The sequence below is a fragment of the Panthera leo genome, chromosome B1 (genome assembly GCF_018350215.1).
Source record: "Panthera leo isolate Ple1 chromosome B1, P.leo_Ple1_pat1.1, whole genome shotgun sequence".
NCBI lineage: Eukaryota > Metazoa > Chordata > Mammalia > Carnivora > Felidae > Panthera > Panthera leo.
This window is the reverse complement of record NC_056682.1, coordinates 165,510,856-165,528,034: the sequence shown is the minus strand read 5'-3', so window position 1 is coordinate 165,528,034 and position 17,179 is coordinate 165,510,856. Positions and strand designations below refer to the sequence as shown.

Below are 17,179 nucleotides of genomic sequence, written 5' to 3'. Positions count from 1 at the left end.
TCTGAATGGCTCAGTTGGTTGAGCTTCTGACTCTTGATTTTGGCTCAGGTCATGATCTCACAGTTTCGTGAGTTTGGGCCCCACATCCAGCTCTATGATAACAGTGCAGAGCCTCCTTGAGATTCTCCCTCTCTCTCTGCCCCTCCTCCCCCACTCACACTCTCTTTGCCTCCCTCAAAATAAATTAATTAATTAAAAATTTTTTAATGTTTATTTATTTTTGAGAGAGAGAGACAGAGAGACAGAGCACAAGTTAGAAGGGGCAAAGAGAGAGGGAGACACAGAATCCAAAGCAGGCTCCAGGCTCAAAGCTGTCATCTCAGAGCCTGACGCAGGGTTTGAACCCACAAACTGTGAGATCGTGACCTGCGCCAAAGAATAAATAAATATATTTTTTAAAAGAGAAAAATATATCCTTTGTAAGTATAGTGAAAGAAAAGGTACAGATCCGATTGATCTATCAGAGGTTTTTTCATTTATAAATAGGTTATTTTAACTTTTATTTTAGAGACAGAGAGCATGAGCTAGGGAGAGAAGGAAAGAGAGAATCCTAAGCAGGCTCCATGCTCACGCTGAGCCTGACACAGGGCTCAATCCCATGGCCCTGGGATCATGACCTGAGCCAAAATCAAGAGTCAGACGCTCAACCGACTGAGCCACCCAGGCGCCCCAATGAGTTTGCATTAAAAAAAATAATAACACCTTTGGAAAGCAGAGAAAATAAGTGTGAGAAGTTAACTGAATTTTCATTTGAATGAGCAATTATAAACAACAACAAAAACATGGTAGCAATAAGCTCATTAAGCCAAAATGTTCCAGGAATAGATAGGCAATCCAAGAAGCTGATAATGTGTGTTGAATTTTAGAAAATAGAGCTTTTAACTCAAAGTGGTCCAAGAGTGGGACAAGTTATTCTGCTAGCTTCTTAAGAACTGCTGAAGTATCAAAAGCATTAAGTCGCTGCATGTCAGAGCAAAGGAGGTAAGTTACTTAGAACAATTAAGGTTGCATATGTCCTGACAACTGAACTGTTGTTTGACAAGATTCTTGAGAAATTAAAAGTTACTTCAAAGATCAATTTAGGGCAGTGGTTTTCAAATTGGAACTGAATCAGAATCACCTCGAAGGTTTGTTAGAGCACAGAATGCTGGGCTCCACCCTACACTTGCTGATTGACCTAAAGTGGAGCCTGGTAATTTGCATCTCTAACAGGTTCCTAGGTGATGCTGTTCACGTTGTTCTAGTTTACAGACAATGCTCATCTGATTTCTAGAATAGTATTTACCAAAATATGTCCTATAAAATATTAAGACCGTAAGTGTTCTATGGGAGTGAGGGAAGCGTAGGAGAGGAATTAGGCCAATGTAATTTTTACTTACAAATTTATATTAAGGTGCAAGGGGTTACACTAATTCTTATAGTTATAATGATTCCATGATAATAATGGGTATTTTCTTTTTTTAAATATTTCTTTAATGTTTATTTTATTTTTGAGAGAGAGAGAGAAGGAGTGTGTGAATGGGGAAGGGGCAGAGAGAGAGGGAGACACAGAATCTGAAGCAGGATCCAGGCTCTGAGCTGGCAGCACAGAGCCTGAAGTGGAGCTTAAACCCATGAACCGCAAGATCATGACAAGAGCTGAAGTTGGATGCCTAACTGACTGAGCCACCCAGGCACCCCAATAATGGCTATTTTCAAATTCTTACATAATTCTTTCTTACTGATTCTTGAAAAATGTTTGCCTTCAGAATTACAATCCTAGTATTGTTGAGTTAGTTTGTGGCATTATTCAGTATTTGCTTTATATGATCACATAGGTCTTTCAGACAAAGCTAGATTCTGAAGATATGATTGGTAAAGAGATTTCATTTGGACACTCATTCAATAAACATCTATTGAGTGAGCACCTGCTGTGTGCCAGGTTCCATACTAGGCCCTGGTGCTTCAGTGGGAAGCAAGACTTAAGAGCTTCCTGCCTCAGGGAGTTAATGTGCTATTAGAGAAGTCTGAGTATAAGTAATCAAGAAATAAATTACATGGGAGGATCTTGTCATTCATAAGAGATATAAAACAGGCTGGTAATTGAGTTAGAGACTGGGAAAGCCTAGATGTTGTAGCCCTTCTTCAAAGCAGTAACTTTTAAACTGAGACCTGGAGGGTAAGCATGAGGCATTGGAGGAACCGAGAGAATTGCATCACAGGCATAAAGAACTTCAGGGAAGAAAGCCTAGAGGCGGGAGAGGCCTTAGTGTGCTCGGGGACCAGGAAAGAGGCCTGTGGGGCTGGGGCCAAGCAGGTAAGGAAGAAAATGATAAGAAATGAAAGCCACATAAACAGAAGGAAAACCAGAGTCAGGGGACAGAGATCCGCTCCTGAGCTGATATTCTAAAGTGGCATCTTTTAAGCAACATATTTACACTACACATTATGGTGACAGTTGTTAAAACTACATGGAAAAGAACTATTAGAGATCCCAGTGACAGATGGGCAACACATAGAGAGGTTGTTATGGGCTGAATTATGCTCTTTCCAAATTCATATGTTGAAGTCCTAACCCCCAGTACCTCAGAATGTACCTGTATTTGGAGTTAGGGTCTTTAAAAAAGGGAATTAGGTTAAAATGAGGTCATTAAGATGGGTTCTAATCCAATGTGACTGGTGTCCTTCTAAGAAGAGGAGATTAGGACACAGAACCACACAGAAGAAAGACCATGTGAATGAAGACAGAGAAGATAGCCATCCACAAGCAAAGGAGAGTGGACTTAGAAGAAACCAACCCTCTGCTGACATCTTGAACTTGCTGCCGTTTAAGCCACGCTGTCTGTAGTATTTTGTTATGGCAGCCCAAACAAAAGAATACAGAAATGCAAAAGAAACAATTTTTCCCTGTTCTTTCCCAACGTTTTCTCCCTCTGATATTCAGTACAGCTCTGCCTTAGGCTGTGAGGAAGTTTGATTTTTATCCCTTAATCATTGGGAGGCCATCAAGAGTTTGAAGTAAGGAAATTATGTGACCTGAATTATGTTTTTTATAAAATCACTCTGGCAGTTGTACGGACAATAAATTATAGGGAGGCAAGTGTAGAAGAAGGGCTCTTATAAGAGGCTGCTGTATTAGCCTAGCCAAGAAATAATGGTGGCCTATACTGGGAATATGGCAGTGGGGATGGAGTGTGGACAGATCAGTGGGCATGCTGGTGTGAAACTAACTCACCGGGAATGGGTTTTTTTCCAAAGAGCAATAAACAGAGATATAATATTCTATTTATTGAAGGCCTACTACATGCCAGGCAGGATACTAGCCTCTTTCCATATACTATTTCATTTAATTTTCACAATACCCTCCCAGGGTGATATTATCGTGAGGATTTTATGGATCTGGAAACTGAGCTCACAGAATTTAAATATAATAAGCCAGAGCCAGAATTATAACCCCCTTGTAGTGATCTCCAAAATATGTTCTGGCTTTAGTATGCTAATGATATCATTAAATAAGAAATAATAATTAATTGCTTATATAATTTTCTATCTACAACATAACATGCCATACCTAAATTTCCTAAATTTTGTTTATGTTACACCTAAATTTTGTTTATGCTTAAGTTCTGAACTGTGTTCTTGCAGCTCTTTCTATGTCTTTGCTCTTATTATAGCTTGTTTGATTCTTTCTTTCTCCCCTTAACAGTAAAATGAAATCTTAAGGCTCCTTGAAGTTCCCAACTAGCATAGCACATTGCACATACTAGGTGGTCAATAACTATGTGTCCGTGTTCTTAGTATCACCGCACTAGTGATTCAAAAACTTCCCAAAAAGAAAAATTACTTGGATTCATGTGTTACACCAGTTAAGCTAAAAATATTTCCTGATTAAAGCTGAAACTGTGTCTTATTTATATTTGTATCCTTTCCCAGAACTAATCTCCGGCCTTAAACGTAATAGGTTTCCAATAAATCAGTTTTCTATGAATAATGGTCGCTATGTAATTAAGAGCAATTCTTAGAGACGCTTCCTCTAACACTACTGTTTAGGATGTTCAAATCAACCTTACTAAGAGCATAATTACATAGAAACCAGATAATTTTGAGCTTGGAAGGACTTCTCATAATGTTACATGCATTTGTGTAACATCAAAGACATATTTTATTTAAAAAATCTGACTTCTTTGGTAATAGGGAAGTGATTTTTAATCTACAAAATGTATTGGCATTTTGTAAGGCAAACAAAGTGATCTGCAATAGTCTTTGAAAGAAAGAACCAAGACTTCTAAGATCAAATCCAAAGGAATATTCCCATCTTATTAATGACTCTAACTTGGGTGCAAAGTAGGAAGACAATTAATAATATATGAGATAATTTTCCACTATTAACTTTACTTCGGCTGTACAGACCTGGTCAAAGGATATAACGATTTAATTTCTTGCCCAATAACAGTGCCCAATTTGCTGTCACACCAGGAAAAAGACCTAATGTGTCTGGCTGATTATGGAAATGGTTAATCCTGTTCACATTTTGTCCCCAGCTATGCATTTGAGGACATATTTATGGTTTTCCAGCCACTTAAATTCATGCATCAAGCTACATCTTACAAAACGCTGCTGATGTATTTCCAAAACTCAAGAGATTTAACGTATTTAGGAGGTACAATAACAACAAGGAATCTTGAGTGATATATTTAAAGAAATCTATAATTTAGTTTGTCATCAAAAAATACAGAAATGCTAGCCTTCCTGCCCGGTAAACAAAGAAAAGGTATCCATTGATGTCACAGAGAAAACAGAATGGTATAGAGTTTTACTTAAATGACATTAAAGATTAGTGCTTCCTATGTCCTATGATCCTTCTGTCAATCCAGGTCACCTTTTTAAATAATTAAAGTAATTAAATAAATAAGAAAAGCATTTAAAAAAACAATGAAATCAGGGCCAAAGATGAAAATGCAATTCACAGAAGGAAAATTCTTGTAGGCATTAAAGGTTTGAGAAGACATCCAACCACATTAGAAATCAGAAAATTCTAATTATTTCACAATCAAAAACCATTTCAAGTATGGTTGAAGGGTTTGTGGATCCTGAATCTCATATTCATTGTAAATGAGAGTTTTAATTTGTAAAACTACCACAGAAAACAGTTTGGCATTATCTCATCAAGTTGAACTCCCACTTACACTAAGATCCAGAAAAATCCATTCCTGGATGTATATGCAAAAGAAACTTTTGCACATTTACAGCAGGAAATTTGGGCCAGAATATTCACAGCAACACAATCTTGGAAACAAGCAAAATGCCTACTGCCAACAGAGAAGATGAATAAACTAGTTCCTATGAAGTGGGAATATCACACAGCAGTCAAATGAATGATCTATAGCAATATGCATCAGCAAGAATGAACCTTAGCATACACAATTAAGTGGGGGGGGGGGGGGGGAAACACCAAAAGCTCATATACAACATGTTCCAAGCCAATACATTTCCTAATTTAAAATTTTAAAAATTGAGCCAAAATGAGATTCAAAGAAAACCTATGAAATAATTTAAAAAGGACTTGGAGCGGTGGTTGCTTCCGATGGGGCAGACAGGGAGAAAAGATGAAGGAGACTACATAGCCGGATGGAAGTTATCAAAGTTGTACAGTTTAATGATTGAACTGGTGTCTACTCTATCGCAGTGAATGAGTCCATAGATGGATGGGTAGTTAAAAAGAAGGTTATGTGTGGACCGATAATGGGTGTTATTGGTGAACCAAGTATTTTTAATCCAGAATCCAATTCCGTGCACAAGAGGCTTTTAAAAATAAATACAATAAAAAGGCCTAGGCAGTAATATCATGCAGGTTGATGTATTTTTCACCTAAAAGGAAACTAACAACCCAGGGAAATATTATCTAAATAAATATCCATAAAGTTGCAAATAGGCTCTATCTAGAGTTTACAGGGCCTACTTTGGGAAACACCAAAGGCATGTTGCATATCCTTGCCCTGCCCGAAAGAAAATGCAAATATACGATAGAGAGCAGCAGTACATCTTTTTTGCTAAACTGAGAGAAGAACAAAGTACATTCGTGTTCTGGGTTCTATAGTCCCTTGTCTTTCTCTCAGTTATTCTTTCCCTCCATTGTAATATTAACGTACCCCCTACTAGGTGATCCCCTACAGATGTATTCTGATATTTCTCATCTGAAAAGAAGGCAACCTTCCCTCTTTCTCTTGCTTTTCACATCGTGAGCTTCTGGGGAAAAAAAAATCCATTATTGCCTCTCATTCTTCCTTTTCTATTCACTCTACCATCTCTCGTAACCTGGTTTTCATGCCCAGGATCCACGAAAATCCCTTTTGTCAATATCATTCGTATCTCTGACACAATTCCCACAGATTTAAAAAAATAATTTAATCTCTCCCACTTTTAAACAGGCTCAGGTCATGATCTCACAGCTTGTGAGTTCAAGCCCGGCATCAGGCTCTGTGCTGAAGCTCAGAGCCTGGAGCCTGCTTCGGATTCGGTGTCTCCCTCTCTCTCTCTACCCTCCCCTGCTTGCACTCTGTCTCTCTCTCTCTCTCTTTCTCAAAAAAATAAACATTAGAAATATTAAAAATAAGTGAAAATAGAAAGGCTCTCTTGATCGTACTTCTCCTTCCATTTACCACCCATTTCTCTGCTGCCCCGTACAATAATTTAATACAAATGTCCAAAGATTCCTCCCATTCTTTCAATGTCTCCCAATCAGACCTCCACACCCATCACAGCACCAAAACTGCCCCTGTCAAAATCACTGACCATGCAGATATTGCTGAATGTAGTGATCAATTTTATGTTCTTATCTTTCTTAATCTGTCAGGAGCATTAAGAAGTAAATGATCAATCCCACCTCCTTTTTTTTTTTTTAATTTTTAATGTTTATTTATTTTGGGGAGAGAGAGAGACAGAGCGTGAGTGGGGGAGGGGCAGAGAGAGAGAGGGAGACACAGAATCCTAAGCAGTTTCCTGGCTCTGAGCTGTCAGCAAAGAACCTGAGGCAGGGCTCGAACCCACGAATGCTGAGATCATGACCTGAGCTGAAGTCAGTCGTCTAACTGACTGAGCCACCCAGGGGCCCCCCCTTTTTTTTTAAATTTTTAAATGTTCATTTTTGAGGGGGGGGGGAGAGAGGGAGTCCTCTTTTTCTTTTAAGTTTATTTATTTTGAGAGAAGAGAGAGTGGGGAGGGGCAGTGAAAGGGTGAGATACAGAATCCCAAGCAGACTCCACACCATCAGCAAAGATGGCTGGAACTTATGAACTCTGAGATAATGGCCTGAATGACACCAAGAGTCCGAGGCTTAACCCACTGAGCCACCCATGCACCCCCACCTCCTATTCTAAACAAATATCTATATCTATCTATTTATATTTATATATTTTTAATTTAACATCCAGTATGCATACTCTGAGATTTTCCTCCTACCCAAAGGCCACTCCCCACTTGGTCTTCCTGAGACAGAGATTCCTCTTCTCTCCCACCTCTTAACACTGGAGACTTCAGAGTCCTATATTTGTACCTCTTCTCTATCATCCTTAATCTCTTGATGATCCCTTTAGTCTTATGGCTTTAAATACCATATATAGTGACATACCAATCGTCCCTGCTTTTCAGACTTACCTCCACTTAATGTCCAATCGGCATCTCAAATTTAACATATCCACATACAAATTGTTCATCCACACCCCGAATCTGCTTCTGCCGCAGTGTCGGCAAGTCTGTTTCTCCAGGCGTTCAAGTCAAAAACTTTGGAGTCAGATTTGACCCCTCCCTTTTCCTCACATCCCACATCCTAGCTGTCGTCAGTGGACTAGACCTTTGAAACATAGCCAGAAACCCATCATTTCTTCCAACTTTACAAGCTTCACTGCCACCAACTTGGTCAAAATATCCATCATCTCTCGCCTAGTTAATTGTGAAAACCTCTCTGCCTTTGCCCTTGACCCTGAGTGCCTGTTGTCAATACAAAAACCAAGGTGGGCTTTTGAAAATTAGGCAGTTCAGGTTTTGCCCCTGTTGAAATCTCTCTAATCACTTTTGATATAAATCACAGTAAAAGCAAAGTCCTTACCAGCTTGCAAAGCTTTACACAACCTCATCTTTGTATCACACTAACCCCTTCTTACTCTTCAGTCCTGCTGAACTTTACTGCAGCGACACTGATTTCCATGCTTAGCACTTTGGCACATAGAGTTCCTTCAACCCAAATGTGGCTTATGCTTTTACCTATACTTAGGATCACTGTTCAAATACCACCTTCTCAGGCACCTGGGTGGCTTAGTCGGTTAAGTGCCTGACTCTTGGTTTTGGCTCAGGTCATGATCTCATGGCTCCTAGGTTCAAGCCCCATGTGGGATTCTACACTGACAGCATAGGGCCTGCTTGGGATTCTCTCGCTCTCTCTCTGGCCCTCTCCTACTCATTCTCTCTCTCTCTCTCTCTCTCTCTCTCTCTCTCTCTCCCTCCCTCTCTCACAAAATAAATAAACTTTAAAAATCACCTTCTCAACGAAGTCTTTCTTACCAACTTTGTTAAAACTGCAACTCCTCCCTGCTTTATATTACTCCATAGCAGTTATCGACTTCTGACACTCTATATTTTATTTATTTCTGTTGTTCATTTTCTGTCCCTTTCACTAAAGTGTCAGCTCATGAAGGTAGGGAACTGCATCTCTTTTGTTCACTAATGCATTCCAGTGCCATCCTAGAATCATGCCTGGCACATATTATATGATTAGTAAGTAGTTAATGAAAAGTGAACCAAATGAAATATCTCCACGTGGCCAGACTTATCTTACTTACGTCTTGGAAGGTTTTGAAAAAGGTTTTTCTCATCCCTCCTTCCTAAGACATTCCATTCTCTTGACTTCTAGAAATTCACACTCTCCTAGTGCCCACCTACATATCACAGTCTCCTCTTTTACATCCTTCTCTGGCAATTCTGTTTTCTGCCTTTCCTCAACCGTTAATGCTCTTGGAGGCTTGGTTCAGGGCTCTTTGTGCCTTCATACTCTTCTTTAGCATCTATTCTCACAGTGTTATATGCTGGTGACTCTTGCATATCTCTAAACAAAACTCTTGTCTGATATCCAAACAAGTACAACCGCTAGGACTCCATATATGTATCCTAAACTCAACGTATCCACACATGATTTCTTGATTTCACGCCCATCTCTCTTCTTCCTCCCCACCTCCCTAATTTAAATAACACCATCCTCTGCCCATTTTCTCAAAATAAAAATCCAGGGGTCATTTTTTGATTCCTCCCTTTCCTTTACCACCCCTATGAAATCCAGCACCAATTAATAGTTCAATTATATTTACAAAATGTATCTTAATTTTTTCCACTTAACTCCATTTTACTACATCTACATTTACTACAACCCACCACTAACTTCAGAGAACCTCCCATCCACCACCACACACACACACACACACACACACACACAAACCTTCTTCATTGGTCTCTTTGCTTCCAGTATTGCCCAACCTCTATATCCTTCCTTTTATTAAGCAGCAGTCAGAGGAATCATGATACAAAGTCACACCAAGTCGTTCATTCTCTCCACCTAAAAAACTCCAATGGCTTCCGGGTTCACTAAAAGAAAGATCTAAACTCTTTTACTAAAGGTCTTGCATGATCTGGTCTTTGTTTACCATCACAAGCTAGAACTGTGAGAATCTTCCTCTTGCTTTCTTACTACCTTCATGGAACTCCCTTTCCCGGACTCCCTTCATTGCCTATATTACACTAAATTCTTATCCACCTTAGGATCCTTAACCTTGCCTTTTTGTTCTATCTGAGAACAACTATTGCTTACCTTTTCCATATCTGTCACCCTTAGGTCTCAGCTTAAGAGACTTTCTTGACCACTGTGCTGAAATAGACCCCTTATCCAATTTATTCTCTATCTTAGCATGCTATTGGATTGTCCCATGGGGAGATCTTTAATTATTTAGTTGTTTCTCTGTAGTTTTATCTCTCTACTACACTGCTTAGCCATATAGCTCATGAGGGCCTGTGTCTGATTCAGAATTACATCTTTACAAGCTCACATTGTTCCTGATACATAGTGGTCTCAATAGGTATTGGTTCAACAAATGAATGCGTAAGTGGGTGTGACAAATCAAAAGAGAATAAAGCTTTATTTTTCTGTCACCCTGTGGATTTTAAGTGTTCTTTCGTCTATATACTTTCAAAAATATATTCTCTGTAGACTCAATAAAGCTAGCACAAGGTTAGTGTATTAATTTAATTTTCAGGTTAGGATATGCATCATGTGAAAACATTGCAAGAATATTTTTATTTCTATAGTAAAGATGTTCCAAATATACCAAAGTATATATACTTCTCCATATTTGCTTTCCCATTTTAAAATGTTATTAAAGCTTTAGAATAAAAGTTCTCATTTCACTCCTTTGAGGGAAATGTAGTTTTGCTTATTTTAATAACCTAATTAGAAACAAGAAGGTATGTTAATGAAAATTCCACTCTTGGTAAACAGAGGATGTTTTTAAAAAGCCTTAGAAGTGGATGTCGCAATAGACCAGCTGCCTGGTGTATTAGTGGCCTTGTCTATGAGTAGTTTTAGGGTTCTTGAGCAATTCATTAGAACTTTTCTCAGCCTCCCCTCTAACATAGGGAGGATGCCCACCCTGCTTATCTCTGCTAATCTTATTAAGCATTATATGCAAAAAGGTTTTGGGGCACCCAGGAGGCTCAGCTGGTTAAGCGTGGGACCCTTGATTTTCACTGGGGTCATGATCTCACGTGAGTCTGAGCCCCACATCCGGCTCCGCGCTGACAGTGAGGAGCCTGCTTGGGATTATCTCTCCCTCTCTCTCTCTCTCTCTCTCTCTGTCTCTCCCTCTCTCTCTCTCTTTCTCAAAATAAATAAATAAACAAACTTAAACAAAATGATTCCAAACTATAGAGGACTCCACTAATGTGGAGTTCTACTATGTTGGTGAGCAACCTTGCAAAACTGACCTAATGGTCAGTTCCCATTTCAGGGAGTTTGTGCAAGAGGATCTAAGGCAACTGTCTCTAGTTGAAGCATTTATTATTCCAGACCATGTGCCTCAAAAGATTGAAATGCACAAAGGTAGCATAATCCGGCAGTAAAATGGAAGTGGGTAAGGGCTGACTTCCTAAACGATCTCCTGGTGGTTAGCTATGCATTTTTAAGACCACATGTAACAGTGTGGAAAGTGGCTAAGAGCACAGGGGACTGATTTTCTAGCTTCTTTGTGGAGAGCTTCACTTGTGAGCCACTTCTAAGCAGGTGCAAGCTACTTCAGGATGACGGCAGACTGATTTGTCAGAGGCCAAAAGAACTATACCCCTTCAGAAGTCCCAATCTGGCTTCTCTCACCATGCCTCCTTCCTTCTCTTCTCACCTTTTCCCCTTTTCTTCTCCAATGGGAGAACGTGGGAGACAAGGGAGAGGAGACCCTGGAGGGATGAAAAGAAGAGAACCATTTCAGTTCCTTTTACTTCCCGGTTGCAAGCTGTGCTGCTGAGTTAAAAATATGTAATTTAGTTTCCAAATCTATTCCAACCCCTGCCGGCCTACTGAGCAATCACAAACCATCCAATTTCAATTCAAATCTTTGCTTTTAGCTTTATTTTAAATGGAACACAGCTAAGTTGTATAAACAGATATAAAGTAAACGCTCTACAAAGAGCAGAAGTGGGATTAAAGGAACCAGGAAGTAAATCTGTATTTATAGCATACCGGTCAAAATCCGAATTGTTTTCATTTTATTTTTAAAATGCCAAACTTGCCACAAAGTACTGAAATGTCAAAGAAGGGACCAAACTTGCAGCACATCCAAGAGTCTGTGCTAAGTGTGAGTTTTCTTATTATTTTCAGCGATGCTTGTTTATAACATCCTGTAAACAGATTACACAGTTTTCTGCAGGTGAGAATTACTATCCCTCTGTCATGTTTGGAATGCTGTGAATTTACAGAGAATGACCCATTTCTAAAAAGATGAATCACATTTACCACAAATATTTATGAGCATAGCCCAAAAATTGTGTGACATAGTACATTTTTAATGATTAATCAACTGCTAACACTTGAAGTAACATGAATTCCACCTCTTCCCATAAAGCTATAAAAGTATCTCCAGGTGGGTAATGTACATCACCTAGCAGTGACAAGTAAGATGACTAATAATGCCCTTGAGACGTTTCAGCCATATTGCAGCTGGCTAAAATCCAGTAATGGCTCATGTTGACTGATTTCATTCATTTTATTGTCTATATAATATCATGGGAGAGGATAGCTGGTTCAAAAGGATTCATCCGCAACGGACACCTTCTTCTTTTTGAGTTATACTTGCATTATAACCAACGGGGGAGATACTATTGTAACTTTTGCCATTTAATAATAAAACCATACCATTTCAGTTGTAACTTTTCACTTTAATTTATGTGCAGGTACATCAAGTCTCCAATAAATATTTAAACTCCTGTGATTTTGTATTTCTGTTATTTTTCCCCCTCACTTCAAATGTCATGTTTAAAACTTTTACGGGCAGATAAACCCTCTTTTATTGAGACAATATAGTCTTTAATGGTATCACATTGTCTGAAATATTCTTGGCAAATTTTTTTCTTGGGGGGTGGGATATATAGTGATAACTTCCCCATCACTTGTGAAAGATCATGCGCTGGCAAATGATTCACTTCTGTAAGGAAGCCTCTTTCCAGATTTGCACGGAGGCAAATGCAGTGCGGAGCATCCTACTGCTGAGGCAATGTGAGGAGAACCTTTCATCCTTCTCATCCGTATTTGTCACTGTCAACACGCCAAAAAATCAATTAATACCCTCAATGGCCCCCTAGCACCTTCTCAATAAAATCCAGAAAAAAAGTTGGGGATCAGAAAGCCTGATTCCAGACAACCATTAATATGCTATGTGTCCCTGTAAAATCACTTTCCATTTCTAATCTTCAGTGTCCCCATTTGTCAAATGAGGAGAACCAGACTAGTCAGACTCCAAAGAATCATCCAGCTCCACTCTATCCGATTCTGTTTTACTTCTGATAATTCTTTCAAACCACAGACAGTGTCTAATTCTGTCTTCATTCCCAGGAATGTCCTACTCCCGTTCACTTTCTCTATTCTCTCATCATCCTATCTCTTATACACTCTCAGGAGGAAGCTTGAAGTCCCCTGTGCTGCTAACATCATGTGATGCTCACCACATAGCATCTGATATCATCTCCGTCTTGATGGGTTTGTCTCTTATAAATATACAACCTGACCTGGGTTCACATCCTGCCCATGCCACTTACCAACTGTGAACTTGAACTGGTTACTTAGCCTCCCAAGCCTAAATTTCTTCATCTATAAAATGGGGATGGTAATAACTTACTCTCAGTAATGCCTATAAAATGCCTGGTGTATATGCCAATTCAAATAAATAAATAAATACAATATTAGTGCTTATTATTGTTACTCCTACTCCTACTCCTACTAGAGGCTCTTTTAAGACACAGCCTAGGTCTTGATCAACTCATTTCCCAGTAGGCTCAGAGTAGTTGGAAAGAGGAGGGACTTGGTGGTCGGGTCCTGAACTGACACTTGGGGTGAAGTCACGTGTTCTCCCTGAACTGGACCCAGCGGGTGTCTGAGGTTAAGAATTGTATCTTCAGATTCTGTGAACACAGTGCCTAGCAAAATGCTTGCCACATAAATTCTCATTATATAAGCAAATGAAATATGAATATGAAAAGGAGCAACTGTAGGGTTAATGGATGCGCAGTAGGGTTAATTAGAGCTACTGTAAAATACTTAAGGAAGAAATAAAGCTGAAACACCTCTAACTCCAAAGTCTTGGGAGGGAAGTAAATGACCTCTCCCCAAATGAAGTAAAAATTGATCCTACTGTGTAAGAGAACAAGAAAGGACTGGGTTCTCTAGCAGAGCAGGCAGCTTCGTGCCCCAGATTCTTGTCCTAGGTAGAGCACGGTGGCGAGGTTTTGGCAGAGGAACAAATACCACGTGGGAGGACAAGGGACTTCGGATCAGTTGCCTCAAGTGCAACCAGCTCTGAGCGAAGCGGCCAGGTGCAGGGGAAGTCCGTTCTCAGGGCGCAGCGCAGCTGGGCAGCCGAGCCCCACGTTCCCGTTTTTGACTCTTTCTCTCCAACCTCCCCCACCCAGCAGTCAGGTCCCGGAAGGTAATTAGTGTGGGGGAGAGGCAAAGCTTCTGAGTCTGCAGGGAGATGGGAAAGTAAGGGTGGAGGCGGTCTTCTTGTCAGAGGTCTCATCAAGGTGGGGGGGCGGGGAGAGAGAGGAAGGGAGGGAGGGAGAGAGAGAGAGAGAGAGAGAGAGGGGAAGAGATTTTCCATTTTTGCACTCGAGGCATACCTAATGATATTCCCACAGACAGACAGACAGGCAGACCGAGAGAGGGACAGACAGGACACACTTGAGCGTTTGAAATCTTTCATACCCCCAAATCCAGGACGCAGCCTGTTGTCATAACCATCGAGTAAGCTGTCCAGGATGCGGGTAAAATTTTCCGGGCATAATTTCTCCTCCTTTTGGTTTTGTCCTGGGGATTCGTTTAAACTGCAAACGCAAAAAAAAAAAAAAAAAAAAAAAAAAAAAAGAAAGAAAAAAAAAAAAAGAAAAAAGAAAAAGAAAACGGCGTAAGGGGTTAAGAATCGATTACAGAACAGGTGGAAACAGGTTTATCTTCTAGGGAAAGAGACTTTTGCCCCAAGCTACAAGAGGCAGGTCTGAAGGATGGGGGGACAGAGAAATGGTCGGGAAAGGCGCACCCTGAGCACACGCACCCCCAAACCCACACTCTTCTTGCACCCGGTGCCCCTTCTGCTCTCCGCGTCTACGCGGTCACAGAAAAGCCTAGCTTCGGTCCCTGACCTTACAGCGGAAACAGGAGGGTCTGGTGTGCCCTGGGAGGGGCGGCGGCCGGAGGGGGCTCGGAGCTGGCCACTTCTCCACCCTTGCCCCTCAGGACCCCAAAGAACTCACCAAGCCGCCAGGCAAAGGAAGTGCAGGAGGGCGAAACTGACCCGGGAGGACGTGGCGATCGCGGGTACCTTCTTGGCAGAAACCATCTTTGCAACATGCCATACTTTAAGCCTGTTCACGTTTCCAGGCTCTCAAGATGCCCTGAGCAGGGTGCGAGGCGAGGGCAGAGGCTCTCCGCGGCGTGCGCACACTCGCGCTCACACTCGCCCGCGCTCACACTCGCCCGCGCTCAGCCAGCCCGAGCCGCGGTGGGCGCGTGTGTGCACGCGGGCCAGGGGGAGGCGGAACCTGCCTTTCCTCGCCCCCTCCTTTTCTCGCTGAGCTCTCAATGTGTATGGAGAGCTATGTATACCGCTCAACACCCTTTCGTGCCCGCACCGTGGAGCCTCCGAGGTTAACCTCAGCGCGCTGGCACGGAAAGGCTGAGCGAGTTCTTCCCAACCTTGAACTCTGGATTTCCGCCCTTCCTGGCGTCCGCCGCCCCCAACCCTAAGTGGGTCCCCGCCCACAGCAGTGCCTAGCCTCCACTTTTCCCTCCCCCCCCCACCCCCCGCTTCCTGCTGGGATTTGGATTTCACCAACGAAGCTCCTCTCTCAGGTTGTCTGAGGACCTGTTTTGTACCCATTTTCAAGGCTGAGGGGAAGGAGCGGGGGCATTAGGATGGCTGGGCGTGGGGACGGGAGACTGCGGTGAGCACAGGGGATCGAGGACGGACGGAAACAAACTTTGGGACTCTCCCCTTCAGGTGCTGGGGCGGAGTGGGGCGGCAAAGGAAAGAAGATTCTTCCTGGTGAGAGAGAGGGGTTGCAATTCACCGGGCACGCTCGCGCCAAACTTAGCAAGTGGACTTGAGCCTCATTCGGTTCGCAACGCGTTTGCCAAGCTGTTGCTGTGAACATAACACATTCTTTTACTACACTCGCTCCCACCTGGCACACACACGCTCAGCTCTGCTGCCCCATCCTTTGCTGGAGAGGAGAGGAGAGGTGAAGACGAAGGACGTCGGGTCAAAATCACTTTCACTTTTGGTGACACTTCCTGCTCTTTTCTTTCATGATAGAGCTCCCTGACTTCCTGCGGTTGACCGCTTTAGGGGGCAGGAAAGGATGGCTGTGGAGACGGTGAGGAGAGAGACAGAAGAAAGGCAAATGTGGTGGGGGGTGGGGGGGAGTGGGGGGGTGGGAGGTGCTCAGTAGACCTGTTTAAAACGTTAATTATCGGTTCCAAGGGGGAAAGGTGTTTTTCACATTAATAGTGATGCAAGTGGAAATTTGCATGTGATGGACCAATGACCTAAGTGATTTCCAAAAAGTTAGTTCCCTGGAAACTGTCACTACCAATATTTATATTCTGTTTAGAACTTTGATGGTTTGTTCAAATTTGGATGACTACTGGGCTGATTTGATATGAAAACAATAGGTTTTGTTTCAGTATCGTCATTAAATTTTTTCTTTGCAAAGGGGAAACCTATCTGACTGCCCAAAGTGCTTAATCGCAGAGGTATGTATTCCGTGATATTCTATATTGTTTCCTTCATGGAATTTATTATACTTCATCCTAATTCTGTCTGTGTCATTCTTCTCTAAAGACTCCTTGAGGGTCTGGGCTGGTAATTATGATTTATCTGTGGATATTTTTTCTCTTATTACAGTGCATACCACATAGTACAAGGACAACAAATATTTATTGAATGAACAATTAAACAAATTAATGAATTACCTACTCCCAGATCCATCCTAATTAATTTGGATGAAATTCAAACTTACTCTCATTGAAAAATGAAAATATTAGTGTACTCCCCATATATGCCATGAAAGCATTTGTTTCCACAGACTCTACACATAAAAACTTATAATACATCATATTATTATATCACGTTATATTATTTTTTCAATCTGAATGCTTTCTTATACTTTCAGAACAGAATTTTATTTTTTTCTTACAATATCCATTTGAAATATAGAGATAGATAGATATTGATATATACATATATATCAAAAAACAAATATAATGGCCTAATGGAGAAGAGGTTTCATATTGTTAAAGAAAAATTATCTTCAAAATTTCTTAAATATGTGAAATATTTCTTAAATATGTGAAACTAATATTTCTTAAATATGTGAAACTAATACCTTCAAAGGTATGAAAAGA

At 41.0% G+C, this 17,179-nt stretch overlaps 1 protein-coding gene across 3 annotated transcripts in view; it reads right to left on the bottom strand.

The window, feature by feature from the left end:
* Positions 1-15,124, bottom strand: part of GABRA4 (gamma-aminobutyric acid type A receptor subunit alpha4) — a 64,895-nt gene extending 49,771 nt beyond the window's left edge. For 2 of the 3 annotated variants that reach the window (XM_042936468.1, XM_042936469.1), the window contains exons 1-2: positions 15,096-15,124; positions 14,483-14,601 (exon numbers count right to left, since the gene is read on the bottom strand). In XM_042936468.1, coding sequence (XP_042792402.1) covers positions 14,483-14,601; positions 15,096-15,124 — 148 coding nt within the window. Of the gene's footprint in view, positions 1-14,482; positions 14,602-15,027 lie in introns of all 3 variants that reach the window. The other variant, XM_042936467.1, reaches the window with a different exon arrangement.
* Positions 15,125-17,179: the final 2,055 nt, after the last annotated feature.